General features: G+C 45.0%; 2 protein-coding genes across 3 annotated transcripts in view; one reads left to right on the top strand and one right to left on the bottom strand.

Moving 5' to 3' along the window:
• Positions 1-185: 185 nt before the first annotated feature.
• ciz1a (cdkn1a interacting zinc finger protein 1a) lies at positions 186-18,029 on the bottom strand (the record flags this gene model as incomplete). 2 transcript variants are annotated; one of them, XM_080528405.1, is made up of 15 exons in its annotated part: positions 186-1,535; positions 1,717-1,838; positions 2,261-2,339; positions 6,454-6,597; positions 6,734-6,847; positions 7,137-7,230; positions 7,433-7,563; positions 7,912-8,100; positions 10,716-10,840; positions 11,782-11,870; positions 12,247-12,328; positions 13,906-14,017; positions 14,715-14,923; positions 15,330-15,451; positions 17,830-18,029. In XM_080528405.1, 15 exons carry the CDS (start codon positions 18,027-18,029, stop codon positions 759-761), a joined length of 2,589 nt encoding a protein of 862 aa, XP_080384531.1. In that variant the 3' UTR covers positions 186-758. The 2 variants fall into 2 exon arrangements, with proteins under 2 accessions (XP_080384531.1, XP_080384530.1); XM_080528404.1 differs by having other exon boundaries at positions 14,715-14,926.
• Positions 18,030-19,715: 1,686 nt separating this feature from the next.
• Positions 19,716-21,095, top strand: part of dnm1a (dynamin 1a) — a gene marked incomplete at both ends in the record, with an annotated part of 74,961 nt that continues 73,581 nt past the window's right edge. Inside the window, 1 exon segment of the mRNA XM_080528351.1 lies at positions 19,716-19,876. Within this exon segment, the coding sequence (XP_080384477.1) occupies positions 19,716-19,876 (161 nt within the window).

Below are 21,095 nucleotides of genomic sequence, written 5' to 3' on the forward strand. Positions count from 1 at the left end.
ACAGTTAGCACTTCAACAACGCTAGGATCATATCAAGGTTCTTCATCATCGACATTACTCAACATTCAAACCAAAAGTACTGTTTTACTTTTCAATCACGCCCCCCCTCCCTCCCTCCCCTCCCTCCAAATAGTCAGGTTAATAGTTTCCTGCTAAAAATGCTCCATACGGTCTCCAACTACAATTCATTGTAAGTCTCACTAGAAGTTTGAGTTTGTGTTTTTTGTGTTAGCCTTGTGGAAAATGCCTTGACTAAAGCTAACGCCGCTATACCGCCTATGGTCTGACGGACTCACTACTGTGTGTGTTATGGAACTAGCGAGTTAGCTCGCTCGCTAGCCAGCTAAAACACGGCAACGTTGTTGTGCCGTAATGGACCGTCATTTACACCTTTTAACACTTTTAACATCAACAATAATTTTCCCCACAGTTCTCTCCTCTTCAGTGAATGCCCATTGAAAATATAACTGAATCTAAAAAGTACAGTAATTGTGTTTGCGGGTGTTGTTTCCGTAATCTACCAGCAGAGGGAGCCCTCTGAGGGGTGGGTTGGAGGACCAAGGTGCTCTGGTCCAGGGTTTCACCTTGCGGTCTATTGGTTCTATAGAAGAGAGGGGGGCGGAAGGGATCCTGTCCCCAAACTAATGTACCCTGTCCTAGGGTAGCCATTGTACTGGTTATCATCATCTCTTTCTCCTCCTTCTTCATCATCATCATCATCTTCCTCCTCTCTCTCTCTCCTCTCTCCCGCTTTTCCGTCAGCGTTTCCGTGCCGCCCTGCCTGACCTCCTCTTGGGTGTTGCTTTAGCCTTGGCGGGGGCCGGAGCAGCGGCGACCTCCTCCTCCTCTTCCTCCGCCTCCTCTTCCTCTGCTGTGACCGGCTCCTCCTTTACCTCCTGCTTTACCTCTGCTGGGGTCTGCTGGTCTGGGGTGGCCTGGTCCTCCTGGGTCTCCTGGAGCGGGGTGGTGGTGGTCTCCATCTCCGGGTCCTGGGTGTCGCTGGAGGTGTCGGGGTTGGGGTCATCGCTGGTGCCAGGGGGGTCCACCTCCACCAGGGGTGGGGTCGGATCCGCTTCCGGTTGGTCCCCCGCCATCTCCTCTTCAGGGACGGGGTCGGGGTCGGGGCAGGGGCTGGCGGGCTTCGGGCTGGCGGGGGGCTTCAGGCTGGATGCCTTCAGCCTGGTGATGGAGACTTTGGGCAGTAAGACCAGGGTCGGGGTGGACTCCGCTACGCTGGAGGAGGAGGGAACTCTGACCGCCGGCACCGGCTCTGGGGTCGGGTCTTCGGTGTCGCTGTCCAGTAGCAGCACTGCGTCCAGGGTGGTCTCCACGCTGGAGGAGGGAACGCCGACCTTCCGCTCCGGGGGCGTGTCGCTGTCAGGGTCGCTCTCATGGTCGCTGCTGAGCAGCACCGTATCGTCGTCCTCGGCCTCCTGTCGGTCCTTAGAGGAGGAGGGCGGGGCGCTGGCTGGGAGGGGCTCTCCTGGGGGCGGCTCCCCTGCTCCGGCCTGCTCGCTGAGCAAGGCCCTGTACTTCTGTGAGGGGAGACGGCAGAACCAGACACACGTTAGCATTCAGCTAAACAGGAACGACTGAAACCCTATAGACATTTTACACCCGTCGACGTCGAACGGAGGGCTAATTGGGGGGAAAAGGGATGTATAATAGACCGAAGGGGCGATGACGGGAACAGTAAAAACGTTTCTTCCCACCGACCTTGACGTTCTCAAAGTGTTTGAGGGACTTGCAGTGGGCGTGTCGGGCTGTCGACTCAAAGTGGTAGAACTGGTGACACAGACGACACAGGAACCCAGCCGCCGGCACCACGAAGCTGGAGCCTAAGAGGGGAGGAGAGGAGAGGGGGAGAGGAGAGGAGGAGAGGAGAGGGCAGAAAGGAGGGGAGAGAGGGATAGGAGGTGAGAGGAGGGTAGGGGAGAGAGTACAGATGAGGCTTGATGAAATCATCATACTGTAGGTAGATACATGTATGTATTATGTTTAATGTCTTTTTTAGTGGGTGTTATATATTGGTAGTGATGAGCTCTTTGGGTGTCTAGAAAGGCACTATATAAATGCAATCAATTATTCAAACGCAATCCATCACCGTATTGCGTGTGTACTCAAATTTAGATTCAGAATGTTGCTGTTGTGAGACTTGAGTGGTGTGAGTATTGTGTGGTCATTTGAGTGGTATTCATCTGTGTTAGCTAAGGGGATTCAGTGGTTGTTTGTGTGTGTGGTGAAAGTGGGGGCCACTTACCATACACCGTGTCGGGGTCATACTCCCGGTGGTCCTCCAGGTCCTCCAGGGACACCTGCGTCTGACCGGGCCACCCCTCCTGCAGGGCACAGGACACGTGAGACCACACATACACACACACACACACACACACACACACACACACACAGACAGAACAGCACCAAACACTTTGTATGGAGGTATGTTGATTTGGGACCATCAAAATGAGGGAATGGATGGGGTGTGTGTGTGTGTGTGTGTGTGTGTCAGACCCATCCCTGCGTGCTGTAGAGACTCCTGTAAGCGAGGCGGCAGTCTGACCACACAGGTTGTGTGTGTGTGTGTGTGTGTGTGTATGTATGTATGAGTGTATGAGTGACGGAGCACAAACGAGCAGAGGAGAGAAAGAATTGGACAAACACAGAGAGAGAGAGATAGGCAGTGGGCCGAAGCTGTCTATCTGCTTTCGTTTGTGAAATGATCGATCTACAACTACAGACTAGTTGATTTTTTCATATAAGCTAAATAGTTTTTTTTGGAGCATGTTTCCGTCTGTTGGCAGCCGATTTTCGATCTACGTTTTATGAAAAGTAAACTTACGATCCATAAGTTAATAAGGAGAATGCTTGGGGCTACTATGCCGCTAACCAATCAAAACCCGTTAAAGCGTCACCTGACTTGACGTCTGCCAATGATATTCCTTCAAAATACGGAACTAGACGTAAACAACGTATTATCTGGAAAGACGAGAAGACTGAGTTGTTTCGGATAACTTTACTGTCAAGTAATGTTTCAGGTAAGATGTGCATGTCATACTAATTCATATCACATATTAATAAACAAGTCCATGTCATGTTGTGTCAATACAAACATGTTCTAATATGCTATTTTAGTGAAAAATCCGACCTATCGTCACCCGCGATTGTGAAGCTAATTAATTAACAAGCTAGTTATCTAACTTTAAAGGGTACAATAGCTAAGTTACCAATGTCAACTATGTCTATTCTCAATTATGTCAATAATAAGTGTGCCAAATTGGGACCAGTAACATTAACTTGTGTGTGAGTATGTTATATGTGTGTGCAAGCATGTTTTTGATATTGTCAATCGTCTCACTTTTACGAGGTGAGCTGGTAAGACAAAACCCAAGACTAAGTGTATCTTCACTTGCCTTGCCTATAATTGACGAGACTAGACAAAGATTCAAGTGTTAGAGAACATTTATAACACTAGTGTGTTTTCGCAGTGCAAACACAGACACATGTCTGTACATGGTAGGTTGTTAGATTTGCATGTGCATCTCCCTTTCACACATTTAGTTTTTTTGCAGGAGCAGTATACAAGCTCTAAAACTGCGACTGGGGCTGGGGGAAGGGACATCCAGTCAATCTCAAAGAAATCTCCCTCTATCTTCCAGCCATGGCTCATTGGCGGAGGGATGTCTGGCTGGCTCTTAAGGGACCTCCTGTATATGGCTGCCTGGTAGTTTGCCCGCTGACTATGTTTGTGCAAGGCATCCTTATTTAGTGGTAGACTTCGGTCATTGCACTTCCCACTCTTAAACATTTGACACCTAGCTAAATGTACATCCCTACAGCCTTTGTGGTCGTAGAGGTCGCATGTAAATGCCTCAATTTCCTCATAAAGCTCTGTTGGCAGTTGAAAAGCTGTTCCCAACTTTTGGAAAGTAGCACAATGCTCTTTTTTGGACAGGAGTGTTTTTACGGCCTTCACTTTTCCATTGCCGTGCAGTGCACTCACTGTATCACAGCCGGTGAAACAGTGAAATCCAATGAGCGCATCAGAGACTTCATCACCAAGATGGCTGTGTATTCTCTGTACGTGTATGGTGTTTGTTTGTCCCTTTCCCTGTGTGGAAGTACAGGTTTGCTCCTATTTCCTTACAGAAAGCGATAGCCAGTACAAACACATCTGTGTCAGGACTCAGGACTGCTGATCACAACATGTAAGCTATACTGTGAGGCATGTTCACAGTGAAGCAACAGCAGGGTGTCTGCCTCCTCCTGTATTGAGAACAGTGTGAGCACTGGTAAAACCTCAAGTTCTGTGCCACTGCTGTTGACTCTGATCACATGACACTCAGACCCATGTCCAACAATCAAAGTGATGTCTTGAATTTGGTTTTTCCTGGACTTGGACCATGTCTCAAAAAGAAACTGTTGTAGGTTTTCTTTGTTTTGGCCACAAGCCAAGAACTTGGACCAAAGTCTTCTGGTCAGCTGAATATATTGTTGTCAACTGCGCAATGTGCAATATTCGAAAACACCACTTGAAGGGTTATGTGCAATATATATTTATACCAAATGATGCCATGTCCAGGTGGAAACTGCTGCCAATGTCACTCAATGTTTGTTGCTGTCCTGTTGTTTACTTTGCCTACTGTATGTTGTATGTATCGTCTCTGTTGCACTTGAAGCATGAAAGTACCATGCCCAAGACAAGTTTCCCCTCGGGGACAATAAAGTATAATCAATCAATCAATCAATCAATCAATCAATCAACTGACATCCTTTTGTTGCTCGTCGACCTCGTTCTGCATTCTTTATACTCAGTGTTTTGTAGGTGTCAGGGACAAAATGCACCACTTTAGATTTACTCACTTTGGCTGCATTGATCAGGTACATTAGTGCACTGTTGGCAAATCTTCCAAATGTATCTTGGGGTTTCATAGCCTGTACTAGTGCCATTGCATCCCACACCCAGGTTGAGCCATCAGGGATTTCTACGGTGGCTGGTGGATTTACTGATCCTTCTAGAAAGTGCATTAATTTGGCTTTGTTTTCACAAGAGAGCCATCTATGTTCGCAATTGCTGCAGGAAAGGGTCCCAGACTATAGACCAGCATTTCCCCTATGTCTATCTTCCTCACTGTTCCCACAACAATAGTAAAAGTAGTAAAGCTTCCAAAGTTATAGCCTAGTTTATTTAAAACTCTCCTAATCTGTTTACCAAGGTAACCCCAGATGCTCAGCCCTGGACTGCACTGCACATCTTCTGGACCTGACCTGGCAGGGCTGACCCTGACCCATTGATGCCTTGTTCATATCTTGTTCATGTCATATCTTAGCTTGTTTATATCATATTGTTAATAATGTTCATGTCATATCTTAGCTTGTTTATATCATCTTGTTCTTATAAATAACTTATATTGCTATAAAAAACCTGCAGCCTCCTGTAGGCCTACTGATTTTTCCCTTCTCTTGTGGGCTCTTTCAATGTTTCGTATGTTGGCATACTGCATATACATTAGGGATGCAACCTCAGCAAATATGTTCAAGTCAAGACTAAAAACCCATCTTTTTAATATTGCCTTTAAATGACTAAATAATTAAATTAAGATTATAAAAACCCATGCTTTTAATATTGCATTTAAGTTACAAAATAATTAAATTAAGATTATATAATGATTAAAGCACTTTGAGCTGCAACGTTTGCAGGAAAAGCGCTATACAAATAAAGTTATTATTATTATTATTATATAGCATTGTCTATGGTAGCCAATATTACGGTAGCTGGCACATCTGGAATGTAACTGTCTACTAGGTTATATTTTTTTACAGCCCTTTCTGCAATTTGGCTTTCTGCAGTGTGAAGATTCACCCACTGTAGAGAACAATGTACAAATTTGGTCCAACTTGCATCTGAAAATGCTATAATATTGTCCGTTCGGTTTGTTAAATGCATACAACACTCCATAATTCATCACATCTCGTTATTTTCCCGTGGTTGCTAGGGTTAACATCCAGTCAGTTGCTAGGGTTAACAGCCAGTGTTTACATTTCGGGGTCCTAATGAAGCCGTACTCGAATTCTGATTGGTTTATCAACTAGAGCGACCAGCGATGTCCCTGAGCAGACAGACGATTAAAAAACAAGTTTGTGAAAATCTCCGACATAAATACAGCTGCCAACAAATTGTTATAGACTAAAGATAATTACTTAATATCGTATGTAAGAGATCGTTTAGTCTGTAGATGGAAAAAGATAAACTTCGCGATAAACGCGTTCGGCCCACCACCTAAGAGGGGGAGAGAGAGAGAGAAGGGAAGAGAGAGAGAGAGAGAGGGAGAGAGAGGGAGAGAGAGAGAGAGAGGGAAGGAGAGAGGGAGAGAGAGAGAGAGAGAGGGAAGGAGAGAGGGGGAGAGAGAGAGGGAAGGAGAGAGGGAGGGAGAGATGACAGACAACAAGCCTAACCTGTCCATGGGAGCGGCCTCGATCTTCCCTCCCCTCCTCCTCTTCCTCATCGTCCTTCTCCTCTTCCTCATCAACAAAGTAGTTATCTGCGTCCATGGCAACCAGGTCTGCCATGTGTGCCTCTGGTCTGCCCTCCTCCCGGAGCTGCAGAGAGGAGGAGATTGGTTAGTGAAAGGACACGCACACACGCGTACACATGTACACACACACACAAATGTACACACACACACACACACACACACACACACACACAAATGTACACACACACACACACACACACCTTGTCCACTTTCTGCTTGTGCTCCGGTGTCTGCATGTGCTCCAGGAAGAGACGGGCGGTCTTGAAGTTCTTCTTGCAGACGGTGCAGGAGGGGCTGGAGGTCCGGCAGGCCAGCTAGAGGGAGAGAGGGAGGGAGGAAGGGAGGGTCAACATCAGCACCTACTGGACGCACTCTCAAATCTACCTGCTCCACTCCAAAAGAGAAGTTTGAAATCAGATGAGCGATTCTAAACAAGAAAACAAAGTTGCAAAATTGCAAAGTCTTATTTTGGTTGCGGAAAGGGTTTAAAGTTGTTAGATAGATAGATACTGTAGATAGACAGACAGACAGACAGATAGACAGATAGATAAACTAGTGTGTTGGCGTGGGGGGGGGGTCCTTGACGGTGCAGGTGACACTCACCTTGTGCTCCTTGGTCCTGCGGTGGTCCTTGACGGTGCAGGTGAAATGGGTTTGGCAGGTGGCACACCAGCGCTGCAGGCCCGGCCTCTTGTCTCTGTGGACACGACACACACACACACACACACACACGACAGGTAAACCCACAACAGCTTGATCCGTCTCTGTAGCTTGTGTGTGTGAGTGTGTGTGTGTGTGTGTGGTGTGTGTGTAGTGCGTGCGTGCGCGTGCATGGTGTGTGTGTGTGTGTGTGTGTGTGTGTGTGTGTGTGTGTGAGAGAGAGAGAGAGAGAGACTGACCCCTCCCTGCGTGCTCCCTGTAGAGACTCCTGTACGCGGGGCAGCAGGGTCACCAGACAGGCGTTACTCATGTGTTGAATCTCCATCATCCTCTGCTGGTGGACCAGACCATTCATGTGACTCTGGAAGTTCTACAGAGAGAAGAGAGAGAGAGAGAAGAGAGAGAGAGAGAAGAGAGAGAGAGAGAGAAGAGAGAGAGATAGAGAGAAGAGAGAGAGAGAGAGAAGAGAGAGTTGGGGGGTGGAGAGAGCAAAAGAGAGGGGGGGAGATGTAGGAGAGAGATGAAAGAGAGGGAGGGAGAAGAGAGAGAAAGAGGGATGAGAGAGACAGATGAAAGAGAGAGAGAGGGGGGGAAAGGTTAATCATAAACCTGAAAGTGGCATCAGCTAAAAATATCACTAGAGTCCATACAGCAGCACATTCTCTACCGCCCTAAATGAGTGTATGTATGTGTGTGTGTGTGAGGAGTGCACTCCTACCTGCTGGTTGTGACAGGTGATATTGCAGATGTAGCAGTAGAACTTGTTGCCGGCCTCTGCGCCCCCCCCCTCCTTGCCCTCCTCCGGCCCTGCCGTGCTGCCGTCCTCCAGGGACGTGGCGGGGGCACCCCCCTGGACCTCACCCCCAAGCGGGACAGAGGCTGGCAGGGCAGACACCCCAGCCTGGACCTGCACACACACACACACAGAGGGGACCGAATATCAGTATCAAATATGTACTTTTAATATCGTAGGTGAATTGAATTCTCACCGCTTCACCGACAATACCTTCCCCAGGTGTCTATTGAGCACTAGAGGCACACACTACACTGCGTTCCAAATTATTATGCAAATTATATTTTTCTCAGATTTTCCTAAATAGTCGATGCAAATGACAATCAGTATAATTTTCAAGTCATCAACCGTTAGAGTATAATTCAAATTGTATTGAACAAACCTCCCAATGATGACAGTATTTTTAAAAATAAAAAAAAACTCAAAATGCACTGTTCCAAATTATTATGCACAACAGAGTTTCAAAACCTTTTATAGGTTGTAAAGAACTAAAAATGGTAATTTGATGAATTTAGGGTTAGGAGGTCATATTTACTGAAATCAAAAGCTATTTCAAACAAAAACATCTTAACAGGTCAAGTTACATGTTAACATAGGACCCCTTCTTTGATATCACCTTCACAATTCTTGCATCCATTGAACTTGTGAGTTTTTGGACAGTTTCTGCTTGAATTTCTTTGCAGGATGCCAGAATAGCCTCCCAGAGCTGCTGTTTTGATGTGAACTGCCTCCCACCCTCATATATATTTTGCTTGAGGATGCTCCAAAGGTTCTCAATAGGGTTGAGGTCAGGGGAAGATGGGGGCCACACCATGAGTTTCTCTCCTTTTATGCCTATAGCAGCCAATGACACAGAGGTATTCTTTGCAGCATGACATGGTGCATTGTCATGCATGAAGATGATTTTGCTACGGAAGGCACGGTTCTTCTTTTTGTACCACGGAAGAAAGTGGTCAGTCAGAAACTCTACATACTTTGCCGAGGTCATTTTCACACCTTCAGGGACCTTAAAAGGGCCTACCAGCTCTCTCCCCATGATTCCGGCCCAAAACATGACTCCGCCACCTCCTTGCTGACGTCGCAGCCTTGTTGGGACATGGTGGCCATCCACCAACCATCCACTACTCCATCCATCTGGACCATCCAGGGTTGCACGGCACTCATCAGTAAACAAGACTGTTTGGAAATTAGTCTTCATGTATTTCTGAGCCCACTGTCATGCTGCAAAGAATACCTCTGTGTCATTGGCTGCTATAGGCATAAAAGGAGAGAAACTCATGGTGTGGCCCCCATCTTCCCCTGACCTCAACCCTATTGAGAACCTTTGGAGCATCCTCAAGCAAAATATATATGAGGGTGGGAGGCAGTTCACATCAAAACAGCAGCTCTGGGAGGCTATTCTGGCATCCTGCAAAGAAATTCAAGCAGAAACTGTCCAAAAACGCACAAGTTCAATGGATGCAAGAATTGTGAAGGTGATATCAAAGAAGGGGTCCTATGTTAACATGTAACTTGACCTGTTAAGATGTTTTTGTTTGAAATAGCTTTTGATTTCAGTAAATATGACCTCCTAATATGACCTCCTAACCCTAAATTCATCAAATTACCATTTTTAGTTCTTTACAACCTATAAAAGGTTTTGAAACTCTGTTGTGCATAATCATTTGGAACAGTGCATTTTGAGTTTTTTTATTTAAAATAAAATAAAATACTGTCATCATTGGGAGGTTTGTTCAATAAAATTTGAATTATACTCTAACGGTTGATGACTTGAAAATTATACTGATTGTCATTTGCATCGACTATTTAGGAAAATCTGAGAAAATATCATTTGCATAATAATTTGGAACGCAGTGTACATGGCCCCAAAACTATGCGGACACCCGAAACTCACACCCCCATATGTGCTTGTTGAACATCTCATTCCAAAACCACAGGCATTAATATGGAGTTGGTCCCTCCTTTGCTACGATAACAGCCTCAACTCATCTGGGACGGCTTTCCGCTAGATTTTGGAACACGGCTGCAGAGATTCGCTCCAATTCAGTGCACAAGAGCATTAGTGAGGTCGGGCACTGATGTTGGGCGAGAAGGCCTGGCTTGCAGTCGGTGTTCCAATTCGTCCCAAAGGTGCTCGTTGGGGTTGAGTTCAGGGCTCTGTGTGCAGGCCTGTGTGCAAGCAAGTTCTTCCACGCAAAACTCGGCAAACCATGTTTGTTGTTGCTGCTCGACGTTTCCACTTCACAATAACAGCACTGACCGTTAACCGCGGAAGCTCTAGCAAGGCAGAAATTTGACGAACTGACTTGTTGGAAAGGAGCATCCTATGACAGTGCCACGTTGAAAGTCACTGAGCTCTTCATCACCACCCATTCTACTGCCAATGTTTGTCTAACGAGATTGCATGGCTGTATGCTTGCTTTTATGCACCTGCTAGCAATGGGTGTGGTTGGAAAAAGCCAAACCCACTAATTAGAAGGCCACACTTTGCTATGTAGTGCATCAACAGACAGACAGACAGACAGAGAGACTAGGACTCAGACAGTTGGAGTAAAATGCTGAATTCACTGAGGAATGTCCTGCCGCTTTCAGTTTAGTTTTTTTTTTATGTTGTTCAAAGGAAGTGACTATGATGTAGCATTGTTAAATCATCATTAAACAACAAAAAACTACTTTTTTTGCAACAATCTTCTCTCAAGTCCTCCAGTGTCCCAGAAGCCTCCACTCACCTTGGCTGCCCTGCTCTCCTCCAGGGCCACAGGAGCCTCCGCTCCAGTGCTGACACCCCCCTCCTCCATGGCCTCAGTTGCCACTGGTCCCGCAGCTCTCCCTCCCGCCTCCAGGATGACACAGTCTGGTCGGGAAGAGGGTAGGGAGAGAGAGAGAGAGTGTGTGTAAGAGAGAGAGAGAGAGAGACAGATGAGAGAATGGCAGGAATAGTTCAATACAGCTACTAGAGGGAAAACCTCAACTGAAGCTCTTGTTGCGGTGGGAGTGTTTTGCTATAGGTACGGGAGCTGCCGCACTTAATGATTTCAAATCAAGAGACGAAGAGATGAACTTATAAAAGTGGAGTTTGTGATGATGTGTCAGAATGGCTGGTATTATAATATAATAGGACATGATATCTCTCTCTCTCTCCCTCCCTCTCTTTCCCTCTCCCCCCCTCTCTTTCTCTCTCACCTGTACTTCATTTCTATTCCAATTCTATCTATTCCAAGTACAAAGGTGAACATTAATCATCAAAGCAGAATAGGGGTCGTTATGATGTGTTTTCAGTTGTGCTCTGTAACATTTAAACTGACCACTACCTGTCAATGCTTTTCTCTGTAACTGTCATTTGAACTGGACCCGAGCCAAATTTAGAGAGACCCCGGGGCTGGTATACTTAAGACTGACCAGGGTTAGGTAACTTGTTGCCATAGCAACCAGGAACGTAGTCTCTTAGGAAGAAGTTGAGAAACATCTCAAAAACTATGTATGGACCAGCAATGTCAGCAAAATGTCAGAAGAACATGATTTGCAATGGACGGCTGACCACTTAGTCAGCTGTAGATCTGGGCATATAAACATGTACTGAGAGAACACTAAGCGCTCGCAGTCCTTGCATGAGCTGCGCGTCCTGATCGATCAGCTGTGCGGAATAAATCTATATCTTCAACTGTCGAACTCTGAGCAAGACCTTGTGATTTCATGATTCATCCTTTGGGCACATCGACACGTAATATCAGGGGTTGAGGACAGGATACAGGAGATTAAATTAATCCCCTCTCTCTCTCTCTCTCTCTCTCTCACCTTCTGACTGGTCATCCTCTGCTGGACTCTTAGACTCTTCAATCAGGATCACGTCTGCCAACGGAGGCTGCTCACTAGCCTCTCCTGACCTGAGAGGGGAGGGCGGAGGGGGAGAGAAAGAGATAGAGAGAGTGATGGAAAGTTTCATAAGTGTCCGTCAAAATCAGACGGGTCTCATCGCTCACTCATCTCAACAATTGTGACATCCGGTTCATTCTAGAATGCCCTCTAGTGAGTCCTTGTTCCTCAGAGTGGCCTTTATCCAAAGCGATTCACAACAAATACATTTGTCTAAGTACGTGAATCGTCTATCCATCAGTCATAGCAAGAAAAAGTTATCTATGCTCGGGCCATGGGCAGGCATAATGCTAGAAGGAAGAACAAGTTATCTTCAGTAGAGAAACTGTACAGGGGGTAGAGGGGATGGACAGGTCTCAGGAGGGACAGTTAAAGTGCAGCATTTACCCCTCCGTCCGGGCCTTCTTCGGGGCAGGCTCCTCCGGTACCGTCACCACTGCCGCTCCATCTGGCCCTCCCACGCCACCATCTGGGGGGGGGGGGGAACACAGGGAGATGTGACGCTCTACTGTACCAAAGACGACTACCTAACCCCCCCCCCCACACACTAGGGATGGACGGTTTTTCGGTTAAACCGAAAACCGGGGTTTCTAAAAATAGAAACGGTTTTTTATCAAAACCGTCTGAAACCGTTTTTTTTTTTTTTTTTTTTTTTTTTTTTTTTTTGAAGAATAAAATAGAATAAGAATAAAACTGGAACATGTCACATGTTTGTCGTGTGTGAAAATAACAATGATACAGTCTGAATCTGCCGCGCAATGAGTGAGAGGTTTGGTCAGTTGTGAAGAATAACTGAGGATTAATATCTAATTGGGATTATATTTAAGGGTAACGAATCACTCTATGGGAAAGATAGTTGCCTTCAGTTATTGGTAGATAGGAAAGGTTTTTTACAATTACTCGCTTACATTTAATAAGATAATTTTCGCTGCTCTCTGTAAAGCGCATTGGGTCACTGTTGTGAGAAATGCGCTATAGAAATAAAATGTGATTTGATTTGATATCAATCAATCAATCAAACTTTATTTATGTTCTATAGCACAAATCATGCATTGAATGTAACTCCAAGTGCAGTATTTACTAAACCACAATATAATAAAACAAGAGCTATACGGATCAAGAGTGTTTGTGCACAGCGCCACTGTGTGTGAAGGCGCTACTGAAAGTGATGACAGAACGCATGTCTCAGAAGATACGCGGTCACTTAGTGACGCAAAGGTAGTTCTGTATTTATCTCTATCTGTATTAGTACATTTATTTTGAAAGCTCTATTTTGACAGCTCTACCATGGGCACTTTTATTTTGATGGGGCATTCTTTGTTGATTGACTTACGACAGTTCAGGACGAGTCAGTCTCGCGGCATGTGGTTTTTATGAAAAGCTTTAAGTATGTTCACTGCATAATTCTAAGTCTAATATTTCAGTGATTATTGAGCAGTATTCAAATATTTAAATACATTGAGCAGCAGCTGAAACTTTGTCTAAGAACCAAGATATTGAGAAAGCAGTTCATTCAATGAAGACGCTGTTCCAAGAGATGATCTTCCGTGCAGGCGTGCACCCTGGATCAGCAGAGCTGGTGTGTTAAGTGTTCATGTGTTTTCATGTATGGTGTAGCTTACAAAAGTCTGCCTTTCCACTTATATTTGTGAAACTAAGTAGCCTAAATGTGTTGCGACTGTGCTTACGGTGTTTTAATGGTGTTCGACATGAGTGTTTTGTAGCAGTAGGGCTCAATTATTAGATTTTTTTTTTTTTTTCCTTTTATTATTTTTTTTTTTTTTTTTTTTACTGTATTTTTCGGTTAACCGGAAAACCGCGGTTTTACTCTCTGACGGTTTTTCGGTTTCAATAATTGGAAACCGTCCATCCCTACCACACACACACACACACATAAACACTTAAAAACACACTACACTTAAAAAATGCACACACACACACACACAGGGGAGGAGACATATAGGGAAAGGAGCCACCAACCCTAGCTACAAAGACAAGAAGCCCTGGTTGGTGGTTGCACTGTACACGTCTCTGTACTCCTCCTACCTTTGCCGTTGGTCTCCCCAGTGCTAGTGCTCGCTGCAGCTTGCCCCCCCGGGGCCACCGTAGGTCTCTGCTCACTCTCCCTCTTCCTGTCTGGCTGCCGTGAGGCATAATCCTGTACAGGGAGGAGGAGACGATCAGGCTCATGAACAAGCCTACTGTATTGACTATCATTCACAAGCACATCCCATGCACACAGACCACCTAAGCTTAAGTTCACAGTCACTTTACTACTGCCACTGACGTCCTGTACTATTGACACTTTTTATTGAATTATGCCTAGTGCCTTATAGTCTACAAATTGCTAAATACTTCTAATTGTAAGTAATATTATTTGTAGTAGTATTGTCCCTTTTTTATTATCTTGTATTATGCCTATTGCCTTATTGTCTTGTGCTGTAATTTTAGGAATCAAAGCATACGAATTTTACTCTCTTACACTCACGTAAGGTGACATAACAATAAACTTGAAACACGAAAGTGTCTGTTCTCTCAACCATCAACAACAGTGTCAGACCATGTGATTTCGACCATCCTGCAGTATGTGCTTTATTCAAGAGTGTTCACAACAAAACCAAAGTATTACAATGACACTCCACCACCCTTCCCCTGATAAACAGGCTTCATGTTTCTTATGTGGTGGCGTAGCACATTAAGATGCCATGTAATCGCAGGGTACCCAGTATTCATAATATAACAAACGGTATTCTGGCCATCGACATATCCTGCATGTCATCCCGTCCTCTCTCTCACCCAGCTATCTATTCCAATAAAGCAGAAATGCACTGAACAACAAAAAAAGTTGTAGTTACGTTGTTGTTGTTGTTGTGGGCGCCGGTGTTGTTGTTGTTGTAGTAGCGCGCATGCGGGTGGTAGTGTCTGGCAGGGTAGCCCATGTGGGGGGTCTTGATGGACATTCCCATCGGAACGGGCCCCAGGAGAGAGGACCTCGCCTGGGCAGAGAAGAACTGGGAGAACTGCTGTCCGCCCATCGCTCCGCCCATCGCAAAGCCCCTAACCCCTGCTGGGACATTTACATCACATTTTTGGGCATTTAGCAGATGCCTAAAGAGATCCAAAGAGATTTACAACAAATATATTTGTCTAAATAAGTGAATCATCTATCCATCAGTCATAGGAAGAAAACGTAATCTATGCTCAGGCCCATACGACGGCCATTACAAGCCATACAACGCCCATTACAACTACCCAGGCCTATACTGTATGTGACTGCTGAGAAAACCTAAGTAGCCTATACACAAACACTCTCTCATTGTTTGCACCTGAGCTGTTATTATGCAGCAGTGGAGGCTGATGGAGGCAGAAATCTGAGGGCGGGCTGATTGTAATGCATGGAATAACATACCAATGAGCCCGCCCTCCGATTTCTACCTCCCCCAGTATCCCCTGTTCTGCAGCCGTCTTACCTTGCATCTGTTGCATCAGCAGGGCTCCCTGTAGCATTGGGTTGGGAGCCAGGATGGTGGTCTGGGTGGCCTGACACATGTTGACCATGCGTGTCTGGGCCTGATTTGGTCCAGCCATGGGCCTATTATTCAACAAAGAGGAACGAGGCAGGGTTGTCAATATGTGGTATTAACTAAGCAAAACGGATTGCAAAGTAAAAGTGGTCAAATAGTGTTGTGTTTGATAATTAACACAAGCATTCATATGAATACAGGCAGGCTGTAACCACGACGACTCGTCTGGGACAGCTGACCAATGCTAAATAATAGTGTTGTTCCGATACCGATACTAGTATCGGCATGGCCACCGATACGCACAAAAATGCTGGTATCGGTATCGGCGAGTACTAACAAATAATAACACCCGATACCAAATTTACACAGTGTCGGAAAGAGACAACAAATATACAGTTTGTAATGTCTGCTCAAAAGAAATTCCTCGCGGAGGAACGCACGCAAGGACTTTCAATACCACGAATATCATACAGCATTTGCTGCGTTCGTCGATTCGCTCCGAGAGCGCCGAAGCGCACACTGGGCTCGACGTCATAAAGGGACCGAGTGCTTTGATTGGACGAGAGGCGTTCCACGAGTGCTGGTCAGAGTTCCAGCGCGACTTCACGAACGTAGTGTAGGTAGTGTTCAGCGACGTCATGTGACCCCGCAAGCAGGAAGTCACTAAAGCTAGGCTAAGGCCCATAGCAACAACAACTATTAGCGCGAGAGTTTTAGGTCTTCCTCTGTGCACCTTGCACAAGTGTAGATAGCGTGCGACTTTTCAGCATAGCAGGACATATTTTAGATGATAAGAGGAACAGGCTGAGTCAGGGCTCGACAGTGCGACTGTTTTGGTCGCATTTGCGAGTGAATATATTTCTGTGCGACTTGGAAATACATTCAATAGCACCAGTGCGACTAAAAGACTGCTGAACTACTGTCATGCGCAGTCAAACGTATGTGTATAAGCGATGAGGGAATGAAAACAGTGAACAGAAACGCGTGTCGCAGAAATGCTTCACGCGAGTCCTATATGCGCTTAAAATGCGCATTATGGGTATATGGGATACAGCTCTCATAGTTCGTAGCGCTGTGTTTTGTTAGCCGCTAGCTGCTAGCAGCGTTTGCTTCCGGTTTCATTACAAAGAGGTTAACCCTATATGTGCCTGACGTCTAACAACATTCAAATGACTCTAACTTCATATTTTTTCGGATTTCAATGTATGACACATCATTTGAAAGCTTATGATCCGTAGTGCCAATCCACAACACGTCACATTTGAAAGTGTTTATGTAATTTTTTTACATTTGAAAGTGTTTTTTGTTTATATATATTTATATTATACAATATACCAGTCATATTCTGGAATGTGTCTAAATGTTAAAGTTCCATAAGTATAAGCAAAATAAAGTAACAGTTAGTACTTTATAGTAGTAGCATAAAAAATAAAAAAAACACGAACCATAAACCGTGACCTAAAAACCGAGGTTCATACCGAACCGTGGGCCAACTGAAATTAATATTCTTACTTCCCCTTTACATTGTGTGAGTCTCCATTTTTATTACGGCCAAGAGCCGGTTATGGTAATTTTGATATGTTATGATTATGATAATTTGTTGTCGTTGACGAAAATTGCACAATTTTCATTGTGCTACTGAAATTCTTGGTGTGCTACTAAATGTTTCAACATGGTAGCACAGTGCTACCTGGGGAAAAGGTAAGCGTCAAGCCCTGGGCTGAGTGCCAAAAACGCTGAGATGCTTGTATTTCTCAAGGCTAATCTGCCAGTGATGCTGCTTAATCAGAAGTAAGGTTTGAGTGTTTACTTGCTGTTGCACTACTACTACGACTGTTTTATATCTTAAAGTTATTTTGTTTGTAAATGTTCACTTGCTGTTGCACTACTACTACGACTGTTTTATATCTTAAAGTTATTTTGTTTGTAATTGTTTACTTGCTGTTGCACTACTACTACAACTGTTTTATATCTTAAAGTTATTTTGTTTGTAAATGTTAACTTGCTGTTGCACTACTACTACGACTGTTTTATATCTTAAATGGATATTGCACTGATTGGCATCTGTGAGAGCCACATTTCAGGTTTTATAAGGGGTTGATTTTCTTGTCACCATACCAGGTAGACAATAAAAAAAAGTTCTATAGCATTCACTCTCTGTTGGTATTTTTTCCTGTTTTACAAAGGTTTTGAGCAGTGCCAGACTAAGTGTTAGCAATAATTTTACATCAAGCTGAGTATGCGGCTCAAAAAACATGTTTTTTTGTTTTGTTTTTTCAAACGCCGTGGTATCGGATCGGTACTTGGTATCGGCAAGTACTGCACGGTCAGGTATCGGTATCGGGATCAAAAAATGGTATCGGAACAACACTACTAAATAACAACAGACCACTGCATTCACAGCAGTGGGCCTGTCGATGATCCCCGACCTCGAGTTCAAACTCACCGTCCTCCTTGATGGTGATGATGGGGCACATGGTGCGAGGGTGGCGGTTGGGGCGGTGGTGGAGGGGGCGGCGGAGGAGGAGGGGGCTGCTGCTGGAACAGTTGCTGAAGCTGCCGCAGGTGCTGATGGAACTGTTGTTGTTGTTGTTGTTGTTGCTGCTGCTGCTGGTGGTGATGATGGTGGTGGTGTGGATTGAACATCCTCCTGTCTGTTCACGTATCCGTGCTGCTGCCGTGCAAGTTAGCCGTCGTTGTTGTTGACGACACAAACTCCTCAACTGAGGATTTTGAGAAGAGAATGAATGAATGAATGGTCTTTATTGTCATTAATACAGTACAGGTACCATACAACGAAATTTGGGAGGGGGGGCTCCCCTGGTGCTAGGAAAAAAATTACTAAAAACAAGAAGGGAAAGGAGCTGGTTTACATAAATAAAGGCTATATCCACTATCCACTATACTAATAAAACACTGTGCTGTACTCTATGCTATAAATATCCTAACATTTCCTATCTCTGAACCTTATGTGCACGAGGGTTGTCATATTGCACATAGTATTATTGCACATTCAGAAGAAGAGAAAAAAAAACAAAAGCGTTTGATAATCTGATCCAAATTAAACCTCTTATTATCATGCAGCTGTGATGCACATCTCTTATCTCTGCTAAAAACAACAACAGTTCACGACACTATTAGCTACGATCCCAGCTGACGATTTTTTGGTCGGTTGGTGAATTTGTAGCTCACTACGAATAGCTCCATCACACTCAGCTAGCTCTATTTAGCAACTTGCGCTATTCAAAGATGTATTATTGTTAAGTAACCACAACCGCTTGATACAAACTTAAAATGCGCCCGGCTAATGCTAAATGTGTCCCACAAAAAAGCCAGCAAGCTAACCTCTGTGCGGCAGCGAACAATGTAACCAGGCAGAGACACAGAGGGCTGTTGGCTAACACGCTAACTAACGGTGAGTTGTTAGCTTAGCTTAAAGAACAGCAAAGCGAGCTAGTTTACTATTTCAACTCGATACGCTGCCATTATTATAATATACGAGTTGTAATCAATGTCACATTAATGAAATAGATTGCATTTGTTTACACCGTGACCTACTTTGACGATAGAGAACCTCTTTTGAAAGTATTACTGGAAGTAAGCTACTGAGCTGGCTATGGGGTCCGCATCGTAGCCTGTTGCGTTGGGAGTGCGCACCTCCTACCTACCGGTTCTTTTACACGGCGAATCCGTCACCTGCGCCCCCTGTCGCCTGGGAGGCTGAAGTGCACACGACGCTGGTTTAACCGATTCAGCACCATGGACAAGATCAACACTCACTGTCACAAAAAGGACCGAACACAGCCTATCCAATATCTATCATCATTCAACATTGATGATAAACAACAATGTCATTTATCTAAAGAGTGTTGATATGTGTCCAAATCATAACATCCTTAAGAAATAAATGCCAATATTGTATTGCGTAAAATACAAAGAGAGAGAGAGACCAGTGCACACTGCTTTCTATAGCCACAGCTCTGTTGACATCGGACTACTATGCCGCTGTGTGGTGCATGGGCGTCACTACAGGGATCTCCCGGTGTGGAAAGAGAGAGATCATCCCTTCTCGATTGGGCGATAGAGCTTGAGCATAGCTGTGGAGGAGAGGGAGGAGAGCAGAAGGGTTCTGAGTAGAGGGGACACCAGGGACGCCTAATCAATGAGGGTGCAGGCAAAAATTAAATAGACGGCGGATTTCTAAACACATTTCAACACCCTGAAAACGGTAGGGTGATACGGGGGGGGACAAGCGGTCCGGTCCAAGAGAGAACGCTTTCCTTCAATTCATTCTTATTCTGAGAAGGAGCAGCAACCTATTCCCTTGCAATCATGGGGAACCAGGGGATGGAGGATTTGATTCCTCTTGTGAATAAAATGCAAGATGCCTTCTCGGCCATCGGTCAAAATGCCAATTTGGACCTGCCTCAGATCGCTGTGGTCGGCGGGCAGAGTGCAGGGAAAAGCTCGGTGTTGGAGAACTTCGTGGGGAAGTAAGTGCAGGTTTTGTGTTTCTGTGCGCAATTGCATCTCTCCGTTGTTAAAGCCCTCGGCTGCAATCCCTCTCTCACTCACCTACCTACCCAGCCCCATCCCCCCAGCACCCTTCTGGTTTACCTGCAGGCACTGACAATCATTGGATTACTTCTAAATGATATCGAATGTCTTAAATGAAGATGGTTTGATGCACATTTGGACTTGAAATCAGCCGTCCTTCCTCCTCGACAATAGCCAGGAGGGATTCTAAACAGATTATTTTTGTTACATAAATCCGTTCTAGTAAAGTCCACTGGCTAATTGCTGCAGTATGCAATTGGAGAACTGCAAAGCAAAATGGACGCTTAATATTGTCTCAAATGCATCACTATTATAACGCCATTGCCAAATGTCCATATTTGTTATTTAAATTCCAATCATTATTGTCCTTTTATTTAATTCTCCTGTGTTGCTTATTTCATGCCATAGTGACACAGGACACATATCTCATCTCCAATCCCACAGTGTTTTCAATCAATCAATTAATAATTTCCCTTGATATTCCAAATACTTTGTGTATATTAATGGATAGGCCTACTATGTTTTTACGATTACATTACATGACATACCGATATAATTGTCGAGTGGGTGCACATTGTAGCTATGCTCTCTCACGCGTTCCTGAACCTTGCGCTTAGGGCGCAGAAAGCATCGGAGACCCAGGCCGGGTCTATACTGTGTGTGGTCAATTGACACATCTGAACGGACAATCTCTGCAAGAATACTTCATGTGTGTTTGTTTCTTAGAACAAGGCTGCCATTTTGTCTCTCACCAACCTAACACAGTAGCCTACCTACACAGACCCGTACAGAGCTTTGGTGTTTTTCTATCTGACCTTCAGTGATTTGCGCATATAGGGTTAGGCGGAGGAGACAACATAGATCCGGTGACTGACATAATTACATCTTCCACGGATGCCTATCATTGAACATCACTCGTCCTGGGGTGGAAGCCTCTGCGCTGCAGTATGACCTTGCGAAATTATCTCGAGAGAGAGGGCGAGAGAGAAGAGGAGAGAGGCGAGGGCAAGAGGGTGGCTCTTAGCTTTGAGCCCTTCTACGACCCCCATCTGTTAGGGCTAAACGGCACCTTCTCAACACTGAGCCATTAGGTGGCTGTCTGTTAGGCCATTCTCACCTGACTCTGAGCGGAAAAATATCATAACCAAAACATTC

Source organism: Nansenia antarctica (genome assembly GCF_963989245.1).
Source record: "Nansenia antarctica genome assembly, chromosome: 4".
NCBI classification, from domain to species: Eukaryota; Metazoa; Chordata; class Actinopteri; order Argentiniformes; family Microstomatidae; genus Nansenia; species Nansenia antarctica.